The 24171-nt window shown below is 39.9% G+C and overlaps 1 protein-coding gene across 2 annotated transcripts in view; it reads left to right on the forward strand.

Annotated features, from left to right (window-relative positions):
* Positions 1–24171, forward strand: part of ZFYVE9 (zinc finger FYVE-type containing 9) — a 200316-nt gene that overhangs the window by 175089 nt on the left and 1056 nt on the right. For both annotated transcript variants that reach the window (XM_058552414.1, XM_058552413.1), the window contains 5 exons: positions 10776–10926; positions 13349–13429; positions 15964–16126; positions 20433–20538; positions 23286–23462. In XM_058552414.1, the coding sequence (XP_058408397.1) occupies positions 10776–10926; positions 13349–13429; positions 15964–16126; positions 20433–20538; positions 23286–23462 (678 nt within the window). The remainder of the gene's footprint in view (positions 1–10775; positions 10927–13348; positions 13430–15963; positions 16127–20432; positions 20539–23285; positions 23463–24171) is intronic.

Here is a 24171-nt window from a genome sequence, read left to right on the forward strand (position 1 = left end):
ACAGGTAAATATAAAATCTCTTTAAAAGATAATTGTTTAAAACAAAACTAATAACAATGTATTGTGGAGATGATAATATAAGTAGAAACAAAATGTATGACAGCAATATCGTAATAAAGGCCAGGGAAGAGGAAACAGAAATATACAGATGTAAGGTTCTTATACAACATGAGATGTGGTATAATATTACTTGAAAGTAGATTGATAAGTTAAAGATGTGTAATATAAACACAAAAGCAACCACTAGAATGGTTAAAATGAAGAGGTATAGCTAATAAGCCAACGAAGATAAACTGGAATCATATAAAAAAGGCTGAAAAAGAGAACAAGGAGGAGATGGGACAAATAGAAAATAAATAATAAAATGTTAGATTTAAATCTAACCATATCAATAATCATATTAAGTATAAATGGTCTAAACACCCTCAATTAAAAGGCAGGGATTGTCAGATTGGATAAATAAGCAAGATTCAACTGTATGTTGTGAATAAGAAAACCATTTGAAATATAATGACACAAATAGTTTAAACGTAAAAGGATGGAAAAAGATATACCATAGTAATACTAATAAAAAGAAACCTTGAGTGGATAGGGTAATATCAAAGTGTATTTCAGAATAAACAATATTACCAGGGATAAAGAGGCACATTTCATAATTATAAAGGGATCAGTTCATCAAAAGGATATAACAATCCTAAATATGTATGCATCTAATAACAGAGCTTCAAAATGCGTGCAGCAAGAACTGATAGAACTACAAAGATAAATAGACAAATCCACAAGTAGATTTGGAGATTTCAATAACCATTTTTCAATAATAGATAGAAGAAGTAGACAGAAAATAATCAAGGATGTAGAAAACTTGAACAACACTCTCAACCAATTTGACTTGACTGATTTTTGTAGAACACTCTCCCCAACAACAGCAGGATGCACATTGTTTTCCAGTGCACACAGAACATTTACAAGATAGTCTATATTCTGTGGTGTAAAAGAAGTCTTAATAAATTTAAAATGATTCAAATCATACTGAATAAGGTCTCTGACCACAAGAGCATTAAATTAGAAATCAATACCAGAAAGATCTCTAGAAAATTCCTAAATATTTGGAAACAAAATACACACTTTCAATAACCCATGAGTCAAAGAAGAAACCTGAAGGAAAGTTAGAAAAAATATATATCTTGGCAGTCTAAGAACAGAAGAGAACTTCTACAACCTAATAAAGAGCATCTACAAAAAACTTACAATTATTATATCTAATGGTGACAGATTGAATGCTTCCTCTTTAAGATTAGGAACAAGGAGAGGATATCTACTCTTATTTCTATTCAACATTTCAGTGGATTTTCTAGCCAATGTAATAAAGCGAGAAAACAAAATAAGATGAACACAGATTGGAAAAAAGAAGTAAGACTGTCTTTATTCACCGACAACATAATTGTCTATGTAGGAAATCCTAAGGAATTTACAAAATGGCTACTAGATTTAATAAATGAATTTAGCAAAGTTGCAAGGTCATTCTGTAAAATCAATTGTATTTCTGTACACTGAAAATAAACATTCAGAAATTGCACTTTAAAAACAGTACAGTAGCATCAAAAATATGACATACAGATAAATTTAACACATGGTCTGCAATACCTGTACATTGAAAACTACAAAACATTGCTAACAGAAATTAAAGAAGACCCAAATAAATGAAGGGAAATGCTACATTTATGGGTCAGAAGACTTGATATTGTTTAAAGATGTCAGTTCTCCCCAAATTGATGCATGGCTTCAATACAATCCCAATCAAAATAACAGCAGGCTTTTTTTTGTAGAAATTTAGATGCTGATTATAAAACTTATGTGGAGGGCCGGCCCCGTGGCTTAGAGGTGAAGTACGTGTGCTCTGCTGCTGGCAGCCCGGGTTCGGATCCCGGGCGTGCACCGACGCACCGCTTCTCCAACCGTGCTGAGGCCACGTCCCATGTACAGCAACTAGAAGGATGTGCATCTATGACATACAACTATCTACTGGGGCTTTGGGGGAAAAATATAAATAAATAAAATTATAAAACTTATGTGGAGATGCAAAGAACCTAGAATAGCCAAAACAACTTTGAAAAAGAACATAATTTGAAGGGTTACAGTACCTGATGTTAAGGATTATTTTAAAGGTAGATTAATCAAGACAGTATTATTTTGGTGTAAATATATATGTATATAGATCAATGGAACAGAATAGAGTGATTTCAAGTGCTATTTTTATGGGTGTTTACACGTATCAAAATTCATCAGATTGTACACTTTAAAAATATACATTGTGTCGGGGCCGGCCCTGTGGCGTAGTGGTTAAGTGCACGCGCTCCACTGCTGGTGGCCCGGGTTTGGATCCTGGGCGCGCACCGACGCACCGCTTGTCAGGCCATGCTGTGGCGGCATCCCACATAAAGGGGAGGAAGATGGGCATGGATGTTAGCTCACGGCCAGTCTTCCTCAGCAAAAAGAGGAGGATTGGCATGGATGTTCACTCAGGGGTGATCTTCCTCACAAAAAAAAAAAAAAAGAAAAAAAATGTACATTGTGTCAATTATTTTAAATATAATTGTAAAAAACCATTTTTTTCTGTAATGTAGTGGACGTTCAGACTTATCAGATCACTTGGGGAATAGAGCCAAAGAGTTAGCCTAATGTCAAAGTCTTAAGCAAAAGGAACAAAGTTTGATTAACCCTTTACTCAAAACCAAAGAGACAGGAATAGAGAAGTTTATGTTGGTTGTGATACAGTGCACAAATCTGTGAAATCATATATCTGTACAATTCCCCATCTTGTATAATTTAGGCTGAATGGCTTCTTGAGATTGTTTCCCACTCTAAGATTCTAAAATAGGAGTTTTGGTTGATTTTAATTCAACCTACACATATTCTTCAGAGAAATGTGAAATTACAAAAGCATAATTTCAAAGGTTCATTGTAGCACTAGCAAGAACAGATGGCCTTAAAGTCTGTTTGAGGAATGTTTTATTTCTGGCCTTCAAGTAATACATTTCTTTTCTCTTAGGGAAGGAGGAGCTGATAGTCCTCTTTTCAAAAGAATGAAAGGAGTTGGTGTAAGGTGCTCTGGAGAATAGTGCAGAGGAAGGAGGTGATGTTCTATTGATTATTGGTATAGTTTTCCTAGTGTTAACATGTAGAAGACAGTATTTAACCACATGTATAAATTAAAAAGATCCCCAAGAAGCAGGCCTGGCTGCTATACCTCCACTGACAGCAACAGGAGTTCACTGCTGAACTCTGTGCTCAGAATAAGACTGTCCCCTTGCCCATTAATAGGAGTGAATAGTGGCTTCTAGTTAAACCCCTAGCTTTCCCTATCTCCTAGCACTCACAACCTTGCTGCCACTTCTGGCCTTGAGACCACCAGCTCTGATCTCATTATATAAGTTCGAGTGCCACAAGAAGCCCTGGACTCCTAGGGCATCCCTCATGTCCCACAATTTGATTTCTCTGTACATCTTCCTTTCTGACTTCATTTCTCACTCATTTTGGAGAACCCAGGGCTCAGTCCTTGTAGGTTTTATTTGTCCTTATCCATTTCCTTGATGATCTGTCCAGTCCTCTGGCCTTAAATACTGTCTCTATACTAATGTCTTCCAAATGTCTTCCTCCAGCCTGAGTCTCTTCTATGTTTTGTAGACTGCAGTGTCTTAACTGCCCACTTGATATCTCTACTTGCATAGGCATTTCAAGCTTAGCAAGTTCAACTCTGACCTCCTGATCTTCCCTCAAAACCTGCTCTTCTTGCAGCCTTCCCTAAGTTAATGGCAGTGCCATCCTTCCAGTTACCAGGCCCAAAACTTTGGAATCACTTTTAAGTCTTCTTTCTTTCATATCCCATATCCAATCTATCAGGAAATTTTGCTGGCTCTACCTTACAGATATATCTAGAACCCAGCCACCTCTCAATCCTTGAACCAATCTTGGCTTAAGTTAACATCATCTCTGCCCTGGATTTGTGCAGTAGCCTCCTAACTGGTCTTCCTGTTAGTACCCTTTCCCCTGTCAGTCTATTCTTAGCACAGCTGCTTGAGCGGTTCTCTTAAAACTAAGTCAAATCATGTCACTCCTCTGCTCAAAATCCTCCAAAGATCTTTCATCCCAGTCAGAATAAAAAGTGAAGTTCAGGGGCTGGCCCCGTGGCATAGTGGTTAAGTTCCGCGTGTTCTGCTTCGGCGGCCCAGGTTCACGAGTTCAGATCCTGGGTGCAGACCTACACCACTCATCAGCCACGCTGTGGTGGCGACCAACATACAAAATAGAGAAGGATTGGCACAGGTGTTAGCTCAGGGCGAATCTTCCTCAGCAAACAAAAAAACCCCAAAAAAACCTGAAGTCCTCTATGGCATTTGTACTCTAACCCATTGCTTCTCTACCCTAATTTCTTATATTTCTTCTTTTTCTGTTACTCAACTCCAGCCACACTGTCCTTAATTTTCCTTGAAACTGCCATGCATGCTACCATACTGCCACCCCAGGGCCGTTGCACCAGCTGTTCTAAATGCCTGTAAGGCTCTTCCTTAGATATTTCCGTGGCTTTTCCCTCACTTTTCAGTAAAGCCTCCCCTGACTATCCTATTTTAAATGGCACCTGCCAGTACTTCTAGTCCTCTGTCCTTGCTTTATTCTATATAGCACTTATCAATGTCTAACATTTTATATATTTTACTTATTGTTTTTGTTTCTTCCTCCTACACACATAAGAATATAAGTTCCACGAGGGAAGGAATTTGTTTGTTCACTACTAAATAAACCAGTACAACACAGTCCTGGTACATATTAGATGCTCAATAAGTATTTGCTAAACGAATGAGTGAAGTTTCATAGTTGAAGATATGTAGACCCATAGGACTGGAAGGTGAGTGCTAGTTTCTGGATACAAGTGAACTCCAGCTAACTGGAAGAATTAATATTTATATTTTTCCTAAATATCTCCAGGAAAGGGTATTTCTCCACCTGTTCCATCATTATTCTGCTCAGTGTTCCTTTCTAAGTTCTATTTCTGTTCCTTTGCTCATTCTTTTCTCTTTATCCAAAGTGTTTCCTCTGTACTTGATTTCCTAGAATTCTCAATCCCCCAGACAATATCACTCTTTCTGTCCTCTGTTTTCCCAGCTTCCTTTACTCATGTAATGTGTATAGCTGATGACAATGAATCCCCTCCTGTTCTTAATTTGAGCCCTTTGAGGACAGAGAGTATGTCTTTTATTCTTCATTGCATCCCTGGTGCCGTGGTTTACTTTCATAGATTTTCCATGCTTCTGCAGTGTATCTTCCTACCTAAAGTCGTTGTTAATCACTCGATAAATGTTTATAGGATTAAATCATTAAAACTTACTTTATTAGTTACCTAATCTACGTGATATTGCGATTATAAGTGAACCAAAAGAAATTTTTTTTAAATCGTGCTAACAACATTTAGTCTCAGTATAACTCCATGAATAAGACAAACCCTCCAAATCCATCCCTACTTATATGGTTTACTAATTAATATATTCAGCAAATTATACCTGCCATGAGCAAGGCCCTATGCTAAGCCTCACACATTATATACAAATTGTAGCTGTTCCTCAAGGCCCTCCTTAAACTTCTCCTCTACAAGTCCTTCCCACCTCAAAGCAAAGTCTAAATAAACTCATTTTTATTTATTTATTTATTTTTTGTGAGGAAGATCAGCCCTGAGCTAACATCCATGTCAATCCTCCTCTTTTTGCTGAGGAAGACCAGCCCTGGGCTAACATCTGTGCCCATCATCCTCCATTTTATATGGGACGCCACCTCAGCATGGCCTGACAAGCGGTGCGTCGGTGCGCGGCCAGGACCCGAACCCGGGCCGCCAGCAGTGGAGCGCGCACACTTAACTGCTATGCCTCGGGCCGGCCCCTAAACTATCATTTTAAAAAAAATTTTTTTGTGGGGGAATATTCGCCCTAAGCTAACATTTGTGCCAATCTTCCTCCTTTTTTCTTCCTTTTTCCCCCCCAAAGCCCCAATACATAGTTGTAAGTTCTTCTGGTTCTTCTGTGTGACTGCCACCACAGCATGGCTGCTGACAGATAAATGGTGTGGTTCCACGCCTGGGAACCGAACCTGGGCTGCCGAAGCAGAGTGCACCGAACTTTAACCGCTAGGCCACCAAGGCTGGCTCTTAAACTGTCATTTTTTTTTTTTTTAGAAATGCCAGTCTTTTATTTATTTATTTATTTATTTTATGTTTTTATAATTTTATTTATTTATTTTTTTCCCCCAAAGCCCCAGTAGATAGTTGTATGTCATAGCTGCACATCCCTCTAGTTGCTGTATGTGGGACGCGGCCTCAGCATCACCAGAAAAGCTGTGCATCTGTGCACGCCCGGGATCCGAACCCGGGCCGCCAGCAGCGGAGCGCGTGCACTTAACCGCTAAGCCACGGGGCTGGCCCTAAACTGTCATTTTTTACCATGAGATCTCAGAGAGGAAATTGAAGGACATGATATGTTAATTCAGAGATGAATTAGATGTTATAACTCCTCACCCATTCCTCCAGCACAGTCATTCTAGAACTATATGCTTTTAATTGGCTCTTGTGATGTTCGTGGATGGTTAGACTCCAAGGGTGGGAAACATAGGAGGATAAAGCTTATGTACTGCTTGGCTTGGTATGTTAAAATGGTTCTTTCGAGATGAGACCCATGTAGCATTTAGCTCAGTGCCTGGTTCATGGGTGGCGTTCATAGGTGTTAGCTGTTTTGCACATACTGTTGTCACAGCAGTTGCTCCCCTGCCTATTATCAGTGTGTCATTGTCACTAATTTGTGAGCTTTTAGGAAGGGTCTGAATCTCATTAGAGATATTCAGTTGAATTATTTGCTGCTGATTTTAAGGTTGCTTTACGATTTTATAAGCAGGGTGGAGGGGACAAGCATACAAATTTTATTTAACAAACATTTAGGGCGGGCCCCATGGCTTAGCGGTTAAGTGCACGCACTCCGCTACTGGCGGCCTGGGTTCAGATCCCGGGCGCGCACCGACGCACCACTCCTCCGGCCATGCTGAGGCTGCGTCCCACATACAGCATCTAGAAGGATGTGCAACTATGACATACAACTATCTACTGGGGCTTAGGGGAAAAAAAAAAGGAGGAGGATTGGCAATAGATGTTAGCTCAGAGCCGGTCTTCCTCAGCAAAAAGAGGAGGATTAGGACGAATGTTAGCTCAGGGCTGATCTTCCTCACACACACACACACACACACAGAAACCAAACATTTAATCAGTGCTTATTATGTTTTTGGTGCTATACTAAGCACATTTTGTAAATATAAATTTATTTAATCCTCATAACTGTATGAAATAATTACTTTTATTATTCCATTTTACAGAGGAGGAAACTGGGACACAGAGAAAGCAAGTAATTTGCCCAAGGGCACACGGCTAGTTAGTAGCAAAGCCAGGATTGAAATACAAGCAGTCTGGCTTGAATCCTTGCTATTAATCATAATTCAAGGCTGAACGTGGATGATGCCATATAAGAAATGCAAAGAATGTACTGTGGCAGTTCAAAGAAGGGAATGGTCGCACTGGTGTCTGATTGGGAATTAAAGAAGGCTACATGCAGGAATTCGTATTTGTACTAAGCCTTGATTTTGGGAGCAGCTTTTTCAGGTGCTTGGATATGGGAGAAGAAAAGGGAGACTAAATAAATGCATATGCTAAAGCTCAGATGTGGGAAATAGTAGTGCGTCAGGAAGTAGTCCTGCGTATAAGGATACAGTAGGAAGGGAAGCAAGGCAGGAAAGCTGGTTTGGGGCTAGAACACAGGAAGCTTGTGGGTTTGGGTGGAGGACAAGGTGAAGAAGATGTGACATGGTCAGAGATGTGCTTTGGTAAATGTGGAAACACTGTGTGGGATGAATCAGAACTGATAGAGACTGACGGTAGAAAAAAACCAGTTATAAGGTTATTATGTCCAGAGAGGTAATTAGGTCTTGAACTATGGTGAAGATAGGGATAGATACAAGAGATATTACAGAATTTGAATTGATAGAACAGAGAAATAGCACAACTAAAATGGAAAGTCAGGGGGCCGGCCCCATGGCTTAGCGGTTAAGTGCGCATGCTCCGCTACTGGCAGCTCGGGTTCGGATCCCAGGCGTGCACCAACGCACCGCTTCTCCGGCCACACTGAGGCAGCATCCCACATACAGCAACTAGCAGGATGTGCAACTATGACATACAACTATCTACTGGGGCTTTGGGGAGAAAAAGGGAAAAAAAAAAAAAGGAGGAGGATTGGCAATAGATGTTAGCTCAGGGCTGGTCTTCCTCAGCAAAAAGAGGAGGATTGGCATGGATATTAGCTCAGGGCTGATGTTCCTCACAAAAAAAAAAAAAGAATGAAGTTGCACCCCTACTTCACACCATATACAAAACTTAACTCAAAATGGATCAATGACCTATATATAAGAGCTAAAATGATAAAGGTCTTAGAAAAAAACATGAGGGTAAATTTTCATGACCTTGGATTTGGCAATGGATTGTTAGATATGAAACCAAAAGCACAAGCAACAAAAGAGAAAATAGATACATTGGACTTAAAAATTAAAAACTTATGCATCCAAGGACATTAAGAATAAAGCGAAAAGACGGGTTGGCCCAGTGGCCTAGCAGTTAAGTTTGCGCACTTCGCTTCGGCAGCCCAGGGTTCGCATGTTTGGATCTCAGGTGCAGACTGACGCACCACTTGTCAAGCCATGCTGTGGCAGCGTCCCATAAAAAAAATTTTTTTTAAATGTAGAGGAAGATGGACATGGATGTTAGCCTAGGGCCAATCTTCCTCAGCAAAAAGAGGAGGATTGGCATCGGATGTTAGCTCAGGGCTAATCTTCCTCACAAAAAAAAATAAAAAGAAAGAAAGTGAAAAGACAACCTACACAATGGGAGAAAATATTTGCAAATCATATATCTGATGAGGGTCTGGTATCTAGAATATATAAAGAACTCTTATAAGTCAATAACAAAAGACTAAACAATCCAATTAAAAATGGGCAAAGGACTTGAATAGACACTTCTCCAAAGAGGATATATATACAAATGGCCAACAAACACATGAAGAAAGATGCTTAACATCATTAGTCATTAGGGAAATGCAAATCAATACCGCAGTGAGGTACTGGTTCACACCTGCTAGGATGGCTATAAAACAACAACAAAACGGAAAATAACAAGTATTGGTGGGGATGTAGAGAAATTGGAACCCTTGTACGTTGCTGGCAGAAATGTAAAATGGTTCATCCGCTGTGAAAAACAGTTTGATAGCTCCTCAAAAAGTTAAACATAGAATTACCATATGACCCTGTAATTGCACCCCTAGGTATATATTCCAAAGAATTGAAAACAGTTACTCGTAACAAGTACATGTACACACATGTTCATAGTAGCACTATGCACAATAGCTAAAAGGTGGATATAGCCCAAACATCCATAGATAGATGGATAAACAAATTGTGGTGTATATATACAATGGAATATTATTCAGCCATAGAAAGGAATGAAGTACTGATACATGCTACACTATGGATGAGCTTCCAAAATGTTTTGTGAAGTGAAAGAAGCTGGACATGATGGCCACATATCGTATGGTTCCATTTATATGAAATATCTGGAATAAATGCATAGAGACAGAATGCAGATTGCTAGTTGGAGGGGGGAATGGGAGGAAACTGGTTAATGAGTAAGGGGTTTTACTTTGGAGTGATGGAAATGTTTGGAACTAGATAGGGTAGTGGTTGTACTACATTGTGGATGTACTAAATGTCACTGTTCACTTCAAAATGGTTAATTTTATGTCATCTGAATTTCACCTCAATAAATCTTTTGGGGTGTATTGATACAGGAATATAAAAGGTATCAGAACACTCATCTGGTATTTTCCACACTGTGGTACTGCAGTTTATAATATAAGAGGAAGAGGGGAGTAATTTTCAAAAAATTGAAGACATTTTAAAGGATTGGATCAGAAAGTTGGGCAAATGAGACTCAGGCATGGAGGAAAAAATGGGAAATAAAAACAAACAAATAAATTATTATTAGCTTATTTCAACCAGACGCCAAAGTTTATCTTTGAGATAATATAAGTTCAGATTTGTTTACTAGACACAAAATGGTGGCCTGTGGGTTTTTTCAGGTAAGGTTCAGAATTATCATCTTAAATCTTTTGATAAGAACAAAGCAAAATATTAGTAAGTGATTTCATTGAAGATCTCAAACATAAGTTATTAAAACTAAGAAACAATGGAGTTCATATATTTCTAGAGGAAAGCCCTCACTCCTTTGTACGGATGTGGAAAAAGAAGGCAGATACACTTTAAATATGGGACATTCTTTTGACTTAGAATTTCAGTGTATAGATCTTGAGAGAATCCAGTGTCTAGAAGAAACTACTGCAATTAGCTAAGCTAATTTTAGTTAGTTGAGTTGAGTGCAGCAAAAAAAGGCAAAAAATGAATGCAAAATGTGTTCTGTGCTTAGGTTACAATACGAATCACCTATAAACTATACAGGGAATTCTTGTATCTGTTGAATTTTTACTAATGGTGACTGATTTTTCACTATTTGGTAGCCCCTTTGACACTTTAATAAATAATAATATTCTGTTTTGTTTTCGAGAAGGTGAAGGAGTTGTGCCATGTCAGATTAAAAAAATGCCCATTCTTGGCGGAATAAGAAAGTTAATCTTTTTCTTTGATTGCAGATGATGAAAGCCATGAACAAGTCCAATGAGCATGTCCTGGCAGGAGGTGCCTGCTTCAATGAAAAGGCAGACTCTCATCTTGTGTGTGTACAGAATGATGATGGAAACTATCAGACGCAGGCCATCAGTATTCACAATCAGCCCAGAAAGGGTGAGTATTTGAGCTGATTGAGATTATGAGAATGGAAGATTGTACTGGACTTGGAGAATTGGATATCTCAGCCCCGTAATAGTCACTTTCTAGATAGGCGACCACAAACAATTTGATTAAATTAACTTTTCCAAGCTTATTCTCCAAGATTTGGTTGACTCCCCAAGTAGCCAGACTCAGAGTTGCAAATGGGATTTCTGTTATTGAGGGGAACATTTTGAAAATACTGCCTTAGGATATTGACAGGGCCAGCCAGCATTGGTATTTGAAGGTTGGAGACTATGCCCCATGGTGAGAATATGTGTAGGCAGATTTGGAGCTTGCTGAATGACCATACCCAAAGAATGTTAATTAATAGGTTGATAGGATTCTGAAGGAAGGCTTTCTAGGTTCAGTGGTACTCAGAATGTGGTCTCATCACTTAGGAGATTGTTAGAAATGAAGAATCTACACCCCAGATCTGCTAAATCAGAATTTGCATTTTAACACATTGTGTGATTCAAATGCACATTAGAATTTAAGAAGCACTGCTCAGTGTGGCATTTCCTAAAGTGTCTTATCAGGTTCTATGGTTTTAAAAAATATTTACATAAATAAGTAAAAGCCTTGCTTAATACATTAAACTGAGAAATCCTGGGTTAAACAAGTTTAAACAGATTTCTTTACTACAGTACTTTTCAGAGCCTTTAACAAACTGATGTGTATTGTGATTTTCCAAAAGGAGGATCATGCCTAGCCCTTCCTAAATTTATTTGACATGAATCTTTTTTTCTCTCAGAATATCTCCCCAAACCAGCTTTCTTTAGTATGCTTTTTGAAACACTTCTCTAGCGAACATACTCTAAGTCACTGTCTTCAATGTATTTTTTAAATCAGTTGTTTAGTAAAGGCATAAAAGGTATTTAGCACATGTATATTCGAATATGATATCCAAAATAAGGTAGGAGATAAGTCCACAATGCTCCCTATTAGTCAAGTCATATCTAAAATATTTGAATAAGTTCTAGGTATCATTAATGTAATTGAGCATATCTATTGATAAAACTAGAGGGTCTTCAGAGGATGATTCGAGGCCTGTGAGAAATCTGGACTAAGTCAAAGGAAGACCTCTTGAATAAAGTATAAATGTTTAACCTGGAAAAGTATGGATTGGAAGAGAGTGAAAAATAGCTCTCTCTATTCTTAAGGTTTTCTATTATGTGGAAATAAGAATCAGCCTATTCAGTATAGCTACAAAAAGCCAAAAGCAGCACCAATGGGTAAAAGTTACAAGTATCTAGATTTGGACTCAATTTGAGAGCACATTCTGTAACACTGAGAGTTATCCAAAAGTAGAATGGGCTACCTTGTGCCTCTGTGGGCTCCTTGTCAGTAGGAGTCTCTGACAAAGGCTGAATGACCTACCTATTAGAGTTATTGTAGGGCCAGTGGGTAGGAGGTTGGAATAGCTCAGTTCAATATAAGATATGGAGAAATAAAGATAGTGTAGTAAAGTTTTCATAGAGCTAAATGTAATTAAATATCCTTTCTTTTATGAAGAGATACTGGTAACAGATGTTTGTCTTTTAAATAGGTGTTTTTTGGTTTTTTTGTTTTCTGTTTTGTGAGGAAGATCAGCCCTGAGCTAACATCTGTTGACAATCCTCTTCTTTTTGCTGAGGAAGATTGGCCCTGGGCTAACATCCGTGCCCATCTTACTCTATTTTATATATGACGCCGCCACAGCATGGCTTGACAAGCGGTGCATCATTCCGCATCCAGGATCCAAATCTGTGAATCCTGGGCCACTGAAGCGGAGCACGTGAACTTAACCGCTAGGCCGCAGGGCCGGCCCCTAGGTGTTTGTTTTTTTTTAATAGCTCCAGTGGGTAAATAAAATGGTTGGCAACCATATCTCCGTATTCAAAATATATCTGATCTTAAAAAACCTGGACACCAATGAATTAGATTGAAGTCAGCAAACATTTTCTGTGAATGGCTAGATGATATATATTTTAGGCTTTGCAAGCCTGTGGTCTTTGTCACCAACCACTCAACTCTGGCATTGTACTTCAAAAGCTGCCAGAAAAAAATATGTAAATGAATGGACATGGCTGTGTTCCAATAAAATTTTATTTACAAAAGCAGACTGCAGGCCAAGCCTAGACTTGACCACTAAGATTTCTTTGCTTGTAAGATTCTTTGATTCTTGATTGGAGGAAGAGCAAAACAAAATGGGAGAGTGTATCTTAAAACCTCATTCCCAAAGCTATCATAGCATCAAAATTATTGGTTACTTGTGTATTGTGGTGTATAGAGTTGGTGTTTTTTGTTTTCTGTGTGATGATAGTTGGAGTTCCCAACTACCAAATATTTCATTATTGTTCTCAATCCCTCCATCTCAGGGTCTGTCTTCACTAAACTATTTCTATTGTTATTTTAGTGACTGGTGCCAGTTTCTTTGTGTTCAGTGGCGCTCTGAAATCCTCTTCAGGATATCTTGCCAAGTCCAGTATTGTAGAAGGTAAAGAATGAGTTACTTAGTGCATGTACATTAGTTCAGTCCTAATTATACAACTAAAAACTGAGGGACATTAAAGGCAGCCTTGACACTTTTGCCATTGACTTCTTTTTTCTTTCTCCGCAAAGCCCCAGTACATAGTTGTATATTCTAGTTGTAAGTCCTTCTAGTTTTATGTGAGCTGCTGCCACAGCATGGCTACTGACAGATGAGTAGTGTGATTCTGCGCCCGGGAACCAAACCGGGGTCTGCTGAAGCTGAACGCGTGGAACTTTAACTGCTAGGCCATCAGGGCTAGCTCTGCCCTTCACTTCTGACTCCTCTTATTTATTCAATAACATCTCACTCTTCAGCTAATTAAAACTGTCATAAGGGTGCTTAGTTCTCCAAAGAAAGGAGTAAGTGGTAGAGATACCTTGGGATAGTGACATAAAAATTAAAAGATGGCTTTTCAGAGCTCTAGGAAAAGGTACCCAAGGGAATGTAGTCTGAGTTCAAATATATCATTGGGTGCAAATCTGTAAATGTGTAGATGAAGTTCAGTCCCTCTTACCCACAAGCATGCTGCAGTCATCATTTGGGGTACAGAATGGGATGTGTTTCCTGCTGGTTCATTATAATTAGATATGACACACATCCTGACAAAAGTTAATTAAATGAAATTAATGAAAGGCTAACAAAGCATATGTTTATTTGTCAATTATTCTTCACTATATTTGGATCTGGTTACTCTCATTGCATAACAAATTAACCCAGAACTTAATGGCTTAAAACAGCTATTTTATCATGCTCATTGATTCTCTGAATCTGCCCTTGACAGGGCAATGCAGGGATGGCTTGACCCTGCTCAATGATGTCCAGGGCCTCAGTTGGGATAACGTGAAGGCTGACCGTTACTTGATGGCTGGGAGCTAGAATTATCTGAAAGTTTGTTCACTCACATGTCTGGGGCCTGCCCTGGAATGAATTAAAGACTAGAAGTGATGACTGGAGTACTTACACGTTGGACTCCTTAGCATGGCAGCCTAGTTGGACTTCTTACATGGTGGCTCAGGAATCCAAGCACGAGTAGTCTAGCAATAAGGCAGAAGCCACATTGCTTTTTGTAACCCAGCCTTAAAAGTTGCACAGTGTCACTTCCACCATACCCTAGTGTTGGAAGTAGTCATAAGCCTGCCCAGATTCAAGGAGAGAGGAATTAGACTCCACTTCTTGATGGGGAAGTGGGAGGGTAGCATTGTAGAAAAGCATGTCAGACAGGAGATATTGTGTTCATCTTTGGAAAATACAGTCTGCCACAAATGACAGCAGGTTTTCTTTTCCACAGTAGCTCACTGCAGGGCCCTGTCTAAAAGCAATTCTTCCTGAGAATGGATTCCAGTGTGTTAATTGAAATACACAGATAATCTTACATATGCTAATAGATAATGGCTTTGATCTCCTTTATTGGTAAACTTAAAACAGCAGTGAAGAGGAAAGTATGCTAATATTTTACAACTAAATTTCACACCTCTGACTACAAAACAGAAACATGTTATTATGAAATTGTTAAGAAATCTAGGAGGTAAACAGTCGTTTGGTCTTGTGACAAATTAATGCCTACGTGATCAAGTATTGACTACATTTGAAATTGTGTCTTTACAGGAGGATTAAAAAACGCCCTTTAAGTGTTGTCAAAATGATAAATTGAACTGACACAGATCCTTACAAATGCTAGGCAATGTGTTTAAAAGTTACATTTAGTCTTTGGGTTGGGAATTTCTTAGGTCTTTCATTTCACTGCGTGTCAGTAGAGCAGTTGGCAGCCTATTTATGAAATTTTTATTGAAACTCTTTAGAAATTATTTCAGTTGAAAAAATTGTGTGTCAGTGAAGCAGGGTAATTGCTCAGCATGTGACAACTTTCACCCTCAATTTCAGTGTTTGCCTGTGACTTGGGTAGGTAGCAGCCCAGAAACAGTTACCATCTGTTGGCTACTTGGTAGCCCATGTGAAATCCATGTGGTAGGTTTGCCTTATTGCTAGTCAGTAAATAGATTAATCCCCTATCCCACTACTGTTGTTTATTCAATGATTTATTTAACAAACATTTTTTGGGCATTCACTGTATGCCAGGCAATCATAGTAAGGTGAGAGAGACAGAGATGCAAACAAATAAATATGATTAGAGCATGCTAAATACAAGAGTGAAAAGAGGAACAAAATGCTCTGTGAGTCCAAAAGAGGGATGTGACCACGTGTAAGTTTTCCCTGTGAGCAGTCTCAGGAAAAACTCTTAGTTGTGTCTGAAGTGAAATCAACAGGCAAGTGTTTTAAGCAGAACCTATCTTGGCATTTGCTCTTCATAGCACTTTGAATAAGTAAGAGGTTCAGCTCAAAGAACAAAACTTCTTGGTATCTGTCAGCTTTAGAGAGCCTAGCAAAGTTTTACGTTTAATCTGAGAGGGATTTGCTAGATGCCAGGTACCATGTTTCATCTGCCCCTCTCCCTAGCTTTGCTTTGTTTCCATCTGTGTTGTCTTGGTGCTGATTCTCAGATGGCGTTATGGTCCAGATCACAGCAGAGAACATGGATGCCTTGAGGCAGGCGCTGAGAGAGATGAAGGACTTCACCATCACCTGTGGCAAGGCAGATGCCGAGGATCCCCAGGAACACATCCACATCCAGTGGGTGGATGACGACAAGAATGTCAACAAGGGGTAAATGCAGCGAACGTCCCCCTTGCGGCTTTTAGTTATGAGCTGGGCTCTGGGTTTTGTCTACACTGGTGTTTTATAACTGAAAGTCCTGCCTAAGAGAAAGGACTGCTTTGTATACATAACATAGAATTTTAAATTTCTGGTTTCTTGGCTTAATTTCTGAAGGAGTTTCTGTGCATATTTTTGAAGGGAGGAGGAGGGAAGGAGTTGATGAAACAAAACAATCTCTCAAAGTTATTGAGATAATAGTAATACCTAAGCCTTTTATGGTTTACAAAGCACTTTTGCTAGTATTATTTCATTTGATATAATAACTAGTGTTGTTATTCCCATATTACAGATGAGTAAACAAGCACTAAAAGGCTAAATGACTCCACAAAGCTAGGAAGTAGCAGGGCTAGGACTTAAAACCACCTCCTTGGGCTTCAAAACCTATACTCTTTCTCAGTATATGGCAACTATATTCCAAAGGTTCAAGCCAAAACCTTGGAATCATCTTTGACACTTTTCTTTCTCTCACACTTACACCTAATCCAACAGTAAATCCTGTTAGCTTCACTTCAGAATATATCCAGAATCATACTACTACTCACTACGTCTACTGCCACCATCATTTGGTCTGGATTATTGCAGTAGCCTCCTAACTGGTTTCCTTGGTTTTGGTCTTGGCCTCCTCCCTCACCCCACCCTAATCTGTTTTCAGAACAGCAGCCAGAGTAATGTTACTTCTCTGCTCAAAACCCCCACTGGCTTCCACTATCATTCAGGGTAAAAACCGAAGTCATTTATGACCTATAAGGCCTTACACAATCTCTGGATCCCTCCACCTACCCTCTTACTTCTCAGAAGCAACACTTGCCTTCTTGTTTGAACACATCAACTATACTTCTGCCCTCAGGCCTTGCCACTTCCTGTTCTCTCAGCTTATACCCTGCCCCTAGATATCCAGGCCACTCCCTCACTGCCTTCAAGTTTTTTCTAAAATGTCACTTTCTCAGTGAGGCCTTCCCTGGCCAACCTATCTAAATTATAACCCTCTAATACATATTTCTTCCCTCCCACCTCCAATACCTTGTTGCCCGGTTCCCTGCATTATATTTCTCAAGAGCACCTATAACTCTCTAACATAGAACATAGTTTTACTTATTTAATTATATTGCCCCTGGAGTAGGCTCCATGAGTGCAGGGCTTTTGTCTGGTTTATTTACTGCTGTATCACCAGCACCTAAAATATTGTCTGGCACCTAGTAGGTGCTTTAAAAACATTGATTGATTGAAGAAATATATCATACTTCGTTGTATTAAGCTTTCTCCCATCCACTCCTTCATCTTCAGGCAATAATTCTACGTGCAGGCCTCTGGAAATACAAAAATGAATTCCACACTGTCCCTGCTAACAAGTGGCTCAGTCTGGTTTTGAAGATAGTTATAAATAAGTGCACCAAAGTATGGAAGATGCTCATAGAAAACTCATTATGATACAGTGAAGATAAAAAAGAAAAGAGGAAGTGTGGTAGAGGTGGTAGGGCAGTATTCAAGAACGACTTCATAGAGAAATGGCTGTGGCTTGAGCTGAATCTGGTAAGATGAGTGGGTATTTGCCACATAGTTGTTGCAGAACCAGCATTCCACTCTGAGGGAATAGCAGGAGCAAAGGCATATGGAGGGCATTTACAACACGGCACACCAGATTTTTTTTTTTTTTTTATTGGTGTTTTAATGGTTTCTAACATTGTGAAATTTTTGGGTTGTACATTTTTGTTTGTCCATCACCATATATATGACTCCCTTCACCCCTTGTGCCCACCCCCCACCCCCACTGCCCCTGGTAACCACAGTCCAGTTTTCTCTGTCCATGTGTTGGTTTATATTCCACATATGAGTGAGATCATACAGTGTTTGTCTTTCTCTTTCTGGCTTATTTCAGTTAACATAATACGCTCCAGGCCCATCCATGTTGTTGCAAATGGGACGATTTTGTCTTTTTTTATGGCTGAGTAGTATTCCATTGTATATATATACCACATTTTCCTAATCCAATCGTCAGTCGAGGGACACTTAGGTTGCTTCCACTTCTTGGCTATGGTGAATAATGCTGCAATGAACATAGGGGTGCATAAGCCTCTTTGGATTGTTGATTTCAGGTTTGTTGGATAGATTCCCAGTAGTGGGATGGCTGGATCATAGGGCATCTCTATGTTTAATTCTTTGAGGAATCTCCATACCGTTTTCCATAGAGGCTGCACCAATTTGCATTCCCACCAGCTGTGTATGAGGGTTCCTGTTTCTCCACATCCTCTCCAACATTTGTTGTTTTTTGTCTTGGTGATTATAGCCATTCTAACGGGCGTGAGGTGGTATCTTAGTGTTGTTTTGATTTGCATTGCCCTGATGATTAGTGATGTTGAGCATCTTTTCATGTGCCTATTGGCCATCTGTATATCTTCCTTGGAGAAGTGTGTGTTCATTTCCTCTGCCCATTTTTTGATCGGGTTGTTTTTTTGTTGTTCAGTTGTGTGAGTTCTTTATATATTATGGAGATCAACCCCTTGTCAGATGTATGTTTTGCAAATATTCTCTCCCAGCTGGTGGGTTGTCTGTTCATTTTGATTCTGGTTTCATTAGTCTTATAAAAGCTCTTTAATCTGATAAAGTCCCACTTGTTTATTTTTTCTTTAGTTTCCCTAGTCTGGGTAGGCATGTCATCCGAAAAGATTCCTTTAAAACCAATGTCAAATAGTGTGTTGCCTATATTTTCTTCTATGAGTTTTATAGTTTCAGGTCTCACCTTCAGGTCTTTGATCCATTTTGAGTTAATTTTTGTGAATGGTGATAGCACATGGTCCACTTTCATTCTTTTGCATGTGGCTGTCCAGTTTTCCCAACACCATTTATTGAAGAGACTTTCCTTTCTCCATTGTATGTTCTTAGCACCTTTGTTGAAAATTAGCTGTCCAGATTTTTTTTTAGAAAAGATTTTAAAACTTTTGCTATTGAACAAAAAGAAGCAATGTCTGTATCAATGAGTGCATCTGCTTATTTTACAAATAGCCCTTTATTTTCCAATACTTCACTGGAAAATTTAATTTCAAAATCAATTTGTGTTTAATTCTCTGTTATAGTTGGAAATGAAAATGGTTATTAGGACCAGAAAATTGAAATCTGATGCCATAAGGTATTGGTAACAACAAGCAGGTTGCCTCTTCCTACAACAAGTGCCAGTGGCAGCATCTTAGAAGAGAGGACAAGAACTAGTCAGCGAAGACTCTTGAACTCAGGAGTTTAGTTTGTAATGTATAAATTGAATGTTTGCCAGCTGGCCCCTCAGTGTCTGAGTATCCTCTCTGAAAAGAGTGCTAATCAACTAAGGGTGCCCTTTTTTGACATTATTGTCTGATGAGTTAGAAATTAAACTTAACATTATTTAAATAATTTTAATTCAAACAAATGAAGTGAATCCCTGATATTGAAGTTTAAGTTAAATTTGAGCTTTTATACATAGAGATTCAAAAATAAACAGGTTTGAAAACTGTTAGGAAGAGTTGGGAATCTTTGTGACACTTATTTTGAATACTCATCAGAAAGAGTGTGTATCTTCACATATTTATACTTGCTATATTTGGAGAGGAAATGATTATAAAAAGTGGCCATTCTATTCAGGAATCTAGGAATGATAATTTAGCACTGAAGGGAATTTGTTGTGATAGACAATATAGATACTTGTTCATCAGTTCACACCAGCACTGTCATAATTAACATACTTGGACAAATAATTCTTTTAATCAATAAATATTAAGCTCTGTGTTCCAAGCAGTGTCAGAACTTAGAATATAGCACACAGAGGTGAGTATCTTATATTCCCTCCTCTTCAGGAGTTTATTCGTAAGGCAGATACGTAAACATAGGAAGAGTATAACATGGTGAGTGTTACTACAGTCAGGAGCAGAGTGCTGTGACAGAACAGAGGTGAGAGCTCTGGGTGGGTGGCCATGCATTCACTGAAGGAAGGCAGGCTGGAAGAAGAGAGCAAGTTTGAGTCAACAGTTTCTTTACATTAAAAGAACCAGCTCCTGGAATCGTGACTCCTTTTTTTATGTGTGTTCTTTGAATTATTTCAGTGCATACGCCCTTCCCATGAGAGTTCTTTTCATGTACATTTTTGTGCAATGGCTTCTTGTTGCTGTGATGTGTTACACAGATGTGTTCAGCAAGGCACCTAGTGTAATTAGTGGCAAGACTTGATAAGAGAAGTGGTTCTTCTGATTTCAAGAGCTACTTCTGTCTCTTTCCTTTGCCTCTATTTTAGTGTCATAAGTCCTATAGATGGGAAGTCCATGGAATCTATAACAAGTGTGAAGATATTCCATGGATCAGAGTATAAAGCAAATGGAAAAGTCATCAGATGGACAGAGGTAAGGAAATGAAACTTGGCATCCTTAACCCCCTTTGAGCACAACTTTTGCTAGGCCCAGAGACAAATTCTGGGCTGATTCTGGAGGATAGGGGAAAAAAAATCCATTTACCCTCTATACACCAGTTCCTTCTGGTCTATCTTAGCTCACTAGGAAGAAATGCCACCAATTGCAGCTTGCAGCAATCTGATGTCTCCTCCTTCCTATGAAGTAGCTATTAGAGGTTTGTTTGTATTGGAATTCAAGAAGGGTGCATCTCTGAATGGTACATAGCATCTCTGCTGTATTCTTCAGAAAGCTGGGCTGGTTATGCTGCACTCACAGTTAAAACTATCTTAGATAACACAGTCTTTGAAAAATAGACTTAGGGTCAGCCCCGGTGGCCTAGTGGTTAAGTTTGGCGAACCGCTTTGGTGGCCCCAGTTCAGTCTCTGAGCGTAGACCTACATCACTCTTGTGTTAGTAGCCATGCTGTGGTGGTGGCTCACACACAAAAAGAGGAAGATTGGCAACAGATGTTAGTTCAGGGCGAATATTCCTCAGCAAAAAATTAAATAAATAAATGATAGATTAGATAAATAGATAGATAAACAGACGACAGACTTATTTCACCAATAAGAAAACTAAAACTCAGAGACTAAGTAACTTGTCCAAGATTACAAGACAAGCAAGTAATGGCAAAGTCTTTTTTTTTTTTTTTATAATTTTATTTATTTATTTTTCCCCCAAAGCCCCAGTAGATAGTTGTATGTCATAGGTGCACATCCTTCTAGTTGCTGTATGTGGGACGTGGCCTCAGCATGGCCGGAGAAGCGGTGCGTCGGTGCGTGCCCGGGATCCGAACCCGGGCCGCCAGCAGCAGAGCGTGCGCACTTAACCGCTAAGCCACGGGGCCAGCCCTGTAATGGCAAAGTCTTGATTCAAACCCAGATCTGGCCAGCTCCTAAGCTCTATTCCACTATATTGTTCCTTAACTTGAAAGCTATATTAGAGGCTAACCTGGGAATGAGAGGAGCAGGGCAGGGACCCTGTATGTGTGTACATATCATACAAATCAGAAAGTTCAGGGGCTGGCTCAGTGGTGTAGCGGTTAAGTCTGCGCCCTCCGCTTTGGCGGCCCAGGGTTCACCAGTTCGGATCCCAGGCTCAGACTTCCTCACTGCCCATTAAGCCATGCTGTGGCAGTGTCCCACATAGAGCAACTAGAAGGATGTACAACTATGACATACAACTATCTACTGGGGCTTTGGGGAGAAAAAAGGAAAAAAGGAGGAAGATTGGCAACAGATGTTAGCTCAGGGCCAATCTTCCTCAAAAAAAAAAAAACAACAAAGTTTATTCTCTGAAAATAAACAGGTAGGTCCTAAATCTCTCAATTTCTTTTGAACCTCATTTATACTCATCTATAAAATAAAGCATTAAATTATAAGATCTCTAGGATTCCCTTCAGCTTTAAAAGTCTTAATTTTAAAAAAAGTTCTGTGACTTCTAGCTTTTCTATTTTACACACAAGGTAACCGAGGGCACAAGAGGTTAACTGCCTTACCTAAGTTCACATAGCTGGTTCCTCATAGCAAGAGACCAGAACCTGGTTCCCCAGTTCTCCAGCTGTTGTTCCAAATAACTTATTCTTCATACCAGGCTTGGTGTTTTCATACGCAGCTCGGTGGTTTTAGCTGCTTGCTTTGTAATGATTATCCCTTTGACACATTTTGAGTAATGCAGAGTCTGGAACATGTAAAACTTTATTGCTTACAAATTAGTTTGACCTCCGTTCTCTCCTTTTTTGTTCCCGAGTAGCCCAAAGTAGAGAGGCAACCTGTCTCATTTGCATAATGAGAAAACAGGCTCAGAGAGGCCTTGTGACTTTGTGACTCTTCTGTTACTAGTTACTGGCAGAGCAGAGGCCAGGGGTCTCCTGACTCACACCCCAAAGCTCTTTCCATCCTTTTGTGTTACCATCCTCACTAGTGCATCGGGCACAGGGCTTCAGAGCTGCCCCCTTTGTAGTATTCTTAGTGTAAACCCCTCATTGAGCAGTAAGGTAGGGGTTGGTATATGTAAGCATTGTGTATTTGCATATTTGTATCTTTTATATTATCCTTTTATATCATTTGCTCTTTTCAATAACCAGAGAGGACAGGGGCTTTCCATTTTACAAAGGCAAGTTGGGCATTAAGAAGCCAAGGGACTTGCTCCTGACCCTCCTCTATGTGACTAGGACTTGGGTCTCTCAGTTCCAGGTTTGCTGTGTTTCTGTCTGTGACAGTGCAGTGCTCCGCTTGGTGTGAGGACACTGACACAGCTCTGGCCTCAGCAGCGGCAGAGCCATGAGGTGGCAAAGCTCTGTCTGTGGTGAGGGCCAGAAGACTTGGATTCTGGGGTTGGCCCTGCCTCTGGCTCTAAGTACTTCTAGCACTTGAGCGAGTCACTTCCCTTCTCCGAGTAATCTGTAATATGAAGGGGTTGGGTCACATAATCTATAAGGGCCATTCTCTTAGATTGTAAGACCATTTTCTAAGAAAATTGTTCACATATAAGGATTACCTTTTAGAAGTGCACAATGCAAAATGTGAGCCTTTTTGGCTTCTGAGTAAAACATACCATTATGACCGTGGCCGAGACCAGGGAGATAGGTAGGTCAGGTCATCCTGCACGTCTCAGGGGCTCAGGGTGCTGAGCTGACGCACTTGTTTCTTCCCACATCTCCTGGGCACAAAGTTAAGTCTCTTTTGTTTGGGGAACAGGTGTTTTTCCTAGAAAGTGATGACCAGCACAACTGCCTGAGTGATCCTGCAGATCATAGCCGATTGACCGAGCACGTTGCCAAGGCTTTTTGCCTTGCTCTCTGTCCCCACCTGAAGCTTCTGAAGGAAGATGGAATGACTAAACTGGGACTACGTGTGACACTTGACTCAGATCAGGTAAGAAGAGTCTTAGGTAGCCTTTGACGCTGGCCTTGGGCAGTGACTATATTTTCTGACATGAGTGTTCCTGCATCAACCCAGACACCTTAATTCTCTGGCCCGTCTGGCCTGACCAGATGTAGTCATCTGACCTTCCCTCTATTAGTAATATACCTGCATGTGCTGCTTGGTCAGACTTGCTCTGAACCATGTGAACACTGGCCTCCTCACCTGAATGTCTTCCAAGGACTGGGTTTTCTTTGTAGTGCGGGCTAAGGAAGGGAAGTATGTGTGAGGGACCTGCTACTCCTGTATGAATGGCATTAGTGCTACTCTTTGAGACTCCCCAGTCCCACCCTTCAGGAATCATTCTGCCTCCCTCAGAGAGCAGGTCTTATGCTGTCCTGTATCCTGTTGTTTTCTTAATCCAACTACAGCAGGCTTCTGCTGACTGGCCTCTGCAACTCCCACTCCTTAAGGTTTTTCTGTCAACATTTCCATGCTAGTTAGTGGTTGGGACTTGAGCTATTTCCCCATTAATTTTCCTATCGGCTCGGGTCTCCTATGGCTGGGCTTCCCTCCTTTTCTTACTTAACTTTTTTGTATGCTGTTTGTAGTAACAATCCAGTCTTAGCACACACCCCTCCCTCCCCCCTCCCAATTCCTTGTCCCATTGTCTCTCTTCTGTGGTTCAGCACTCTAATCTCTCTCCATTTCTTTTGGATTT

Source organism: Diceros bicornis, chromosome 13 (assembly GCF_020826845.1).
Source record: "Diceros bicornis minor isolate mBicDic1 chromosome 13, mDicBic1.mat.cur, whole genome shotgun sequence".
Lineage (NCBI taxonomy): Eukaryota > Metazoa > Chordata > Mammalia > Perissodactyla > Rhinocerotidae > Diceros > Diceros bicornis.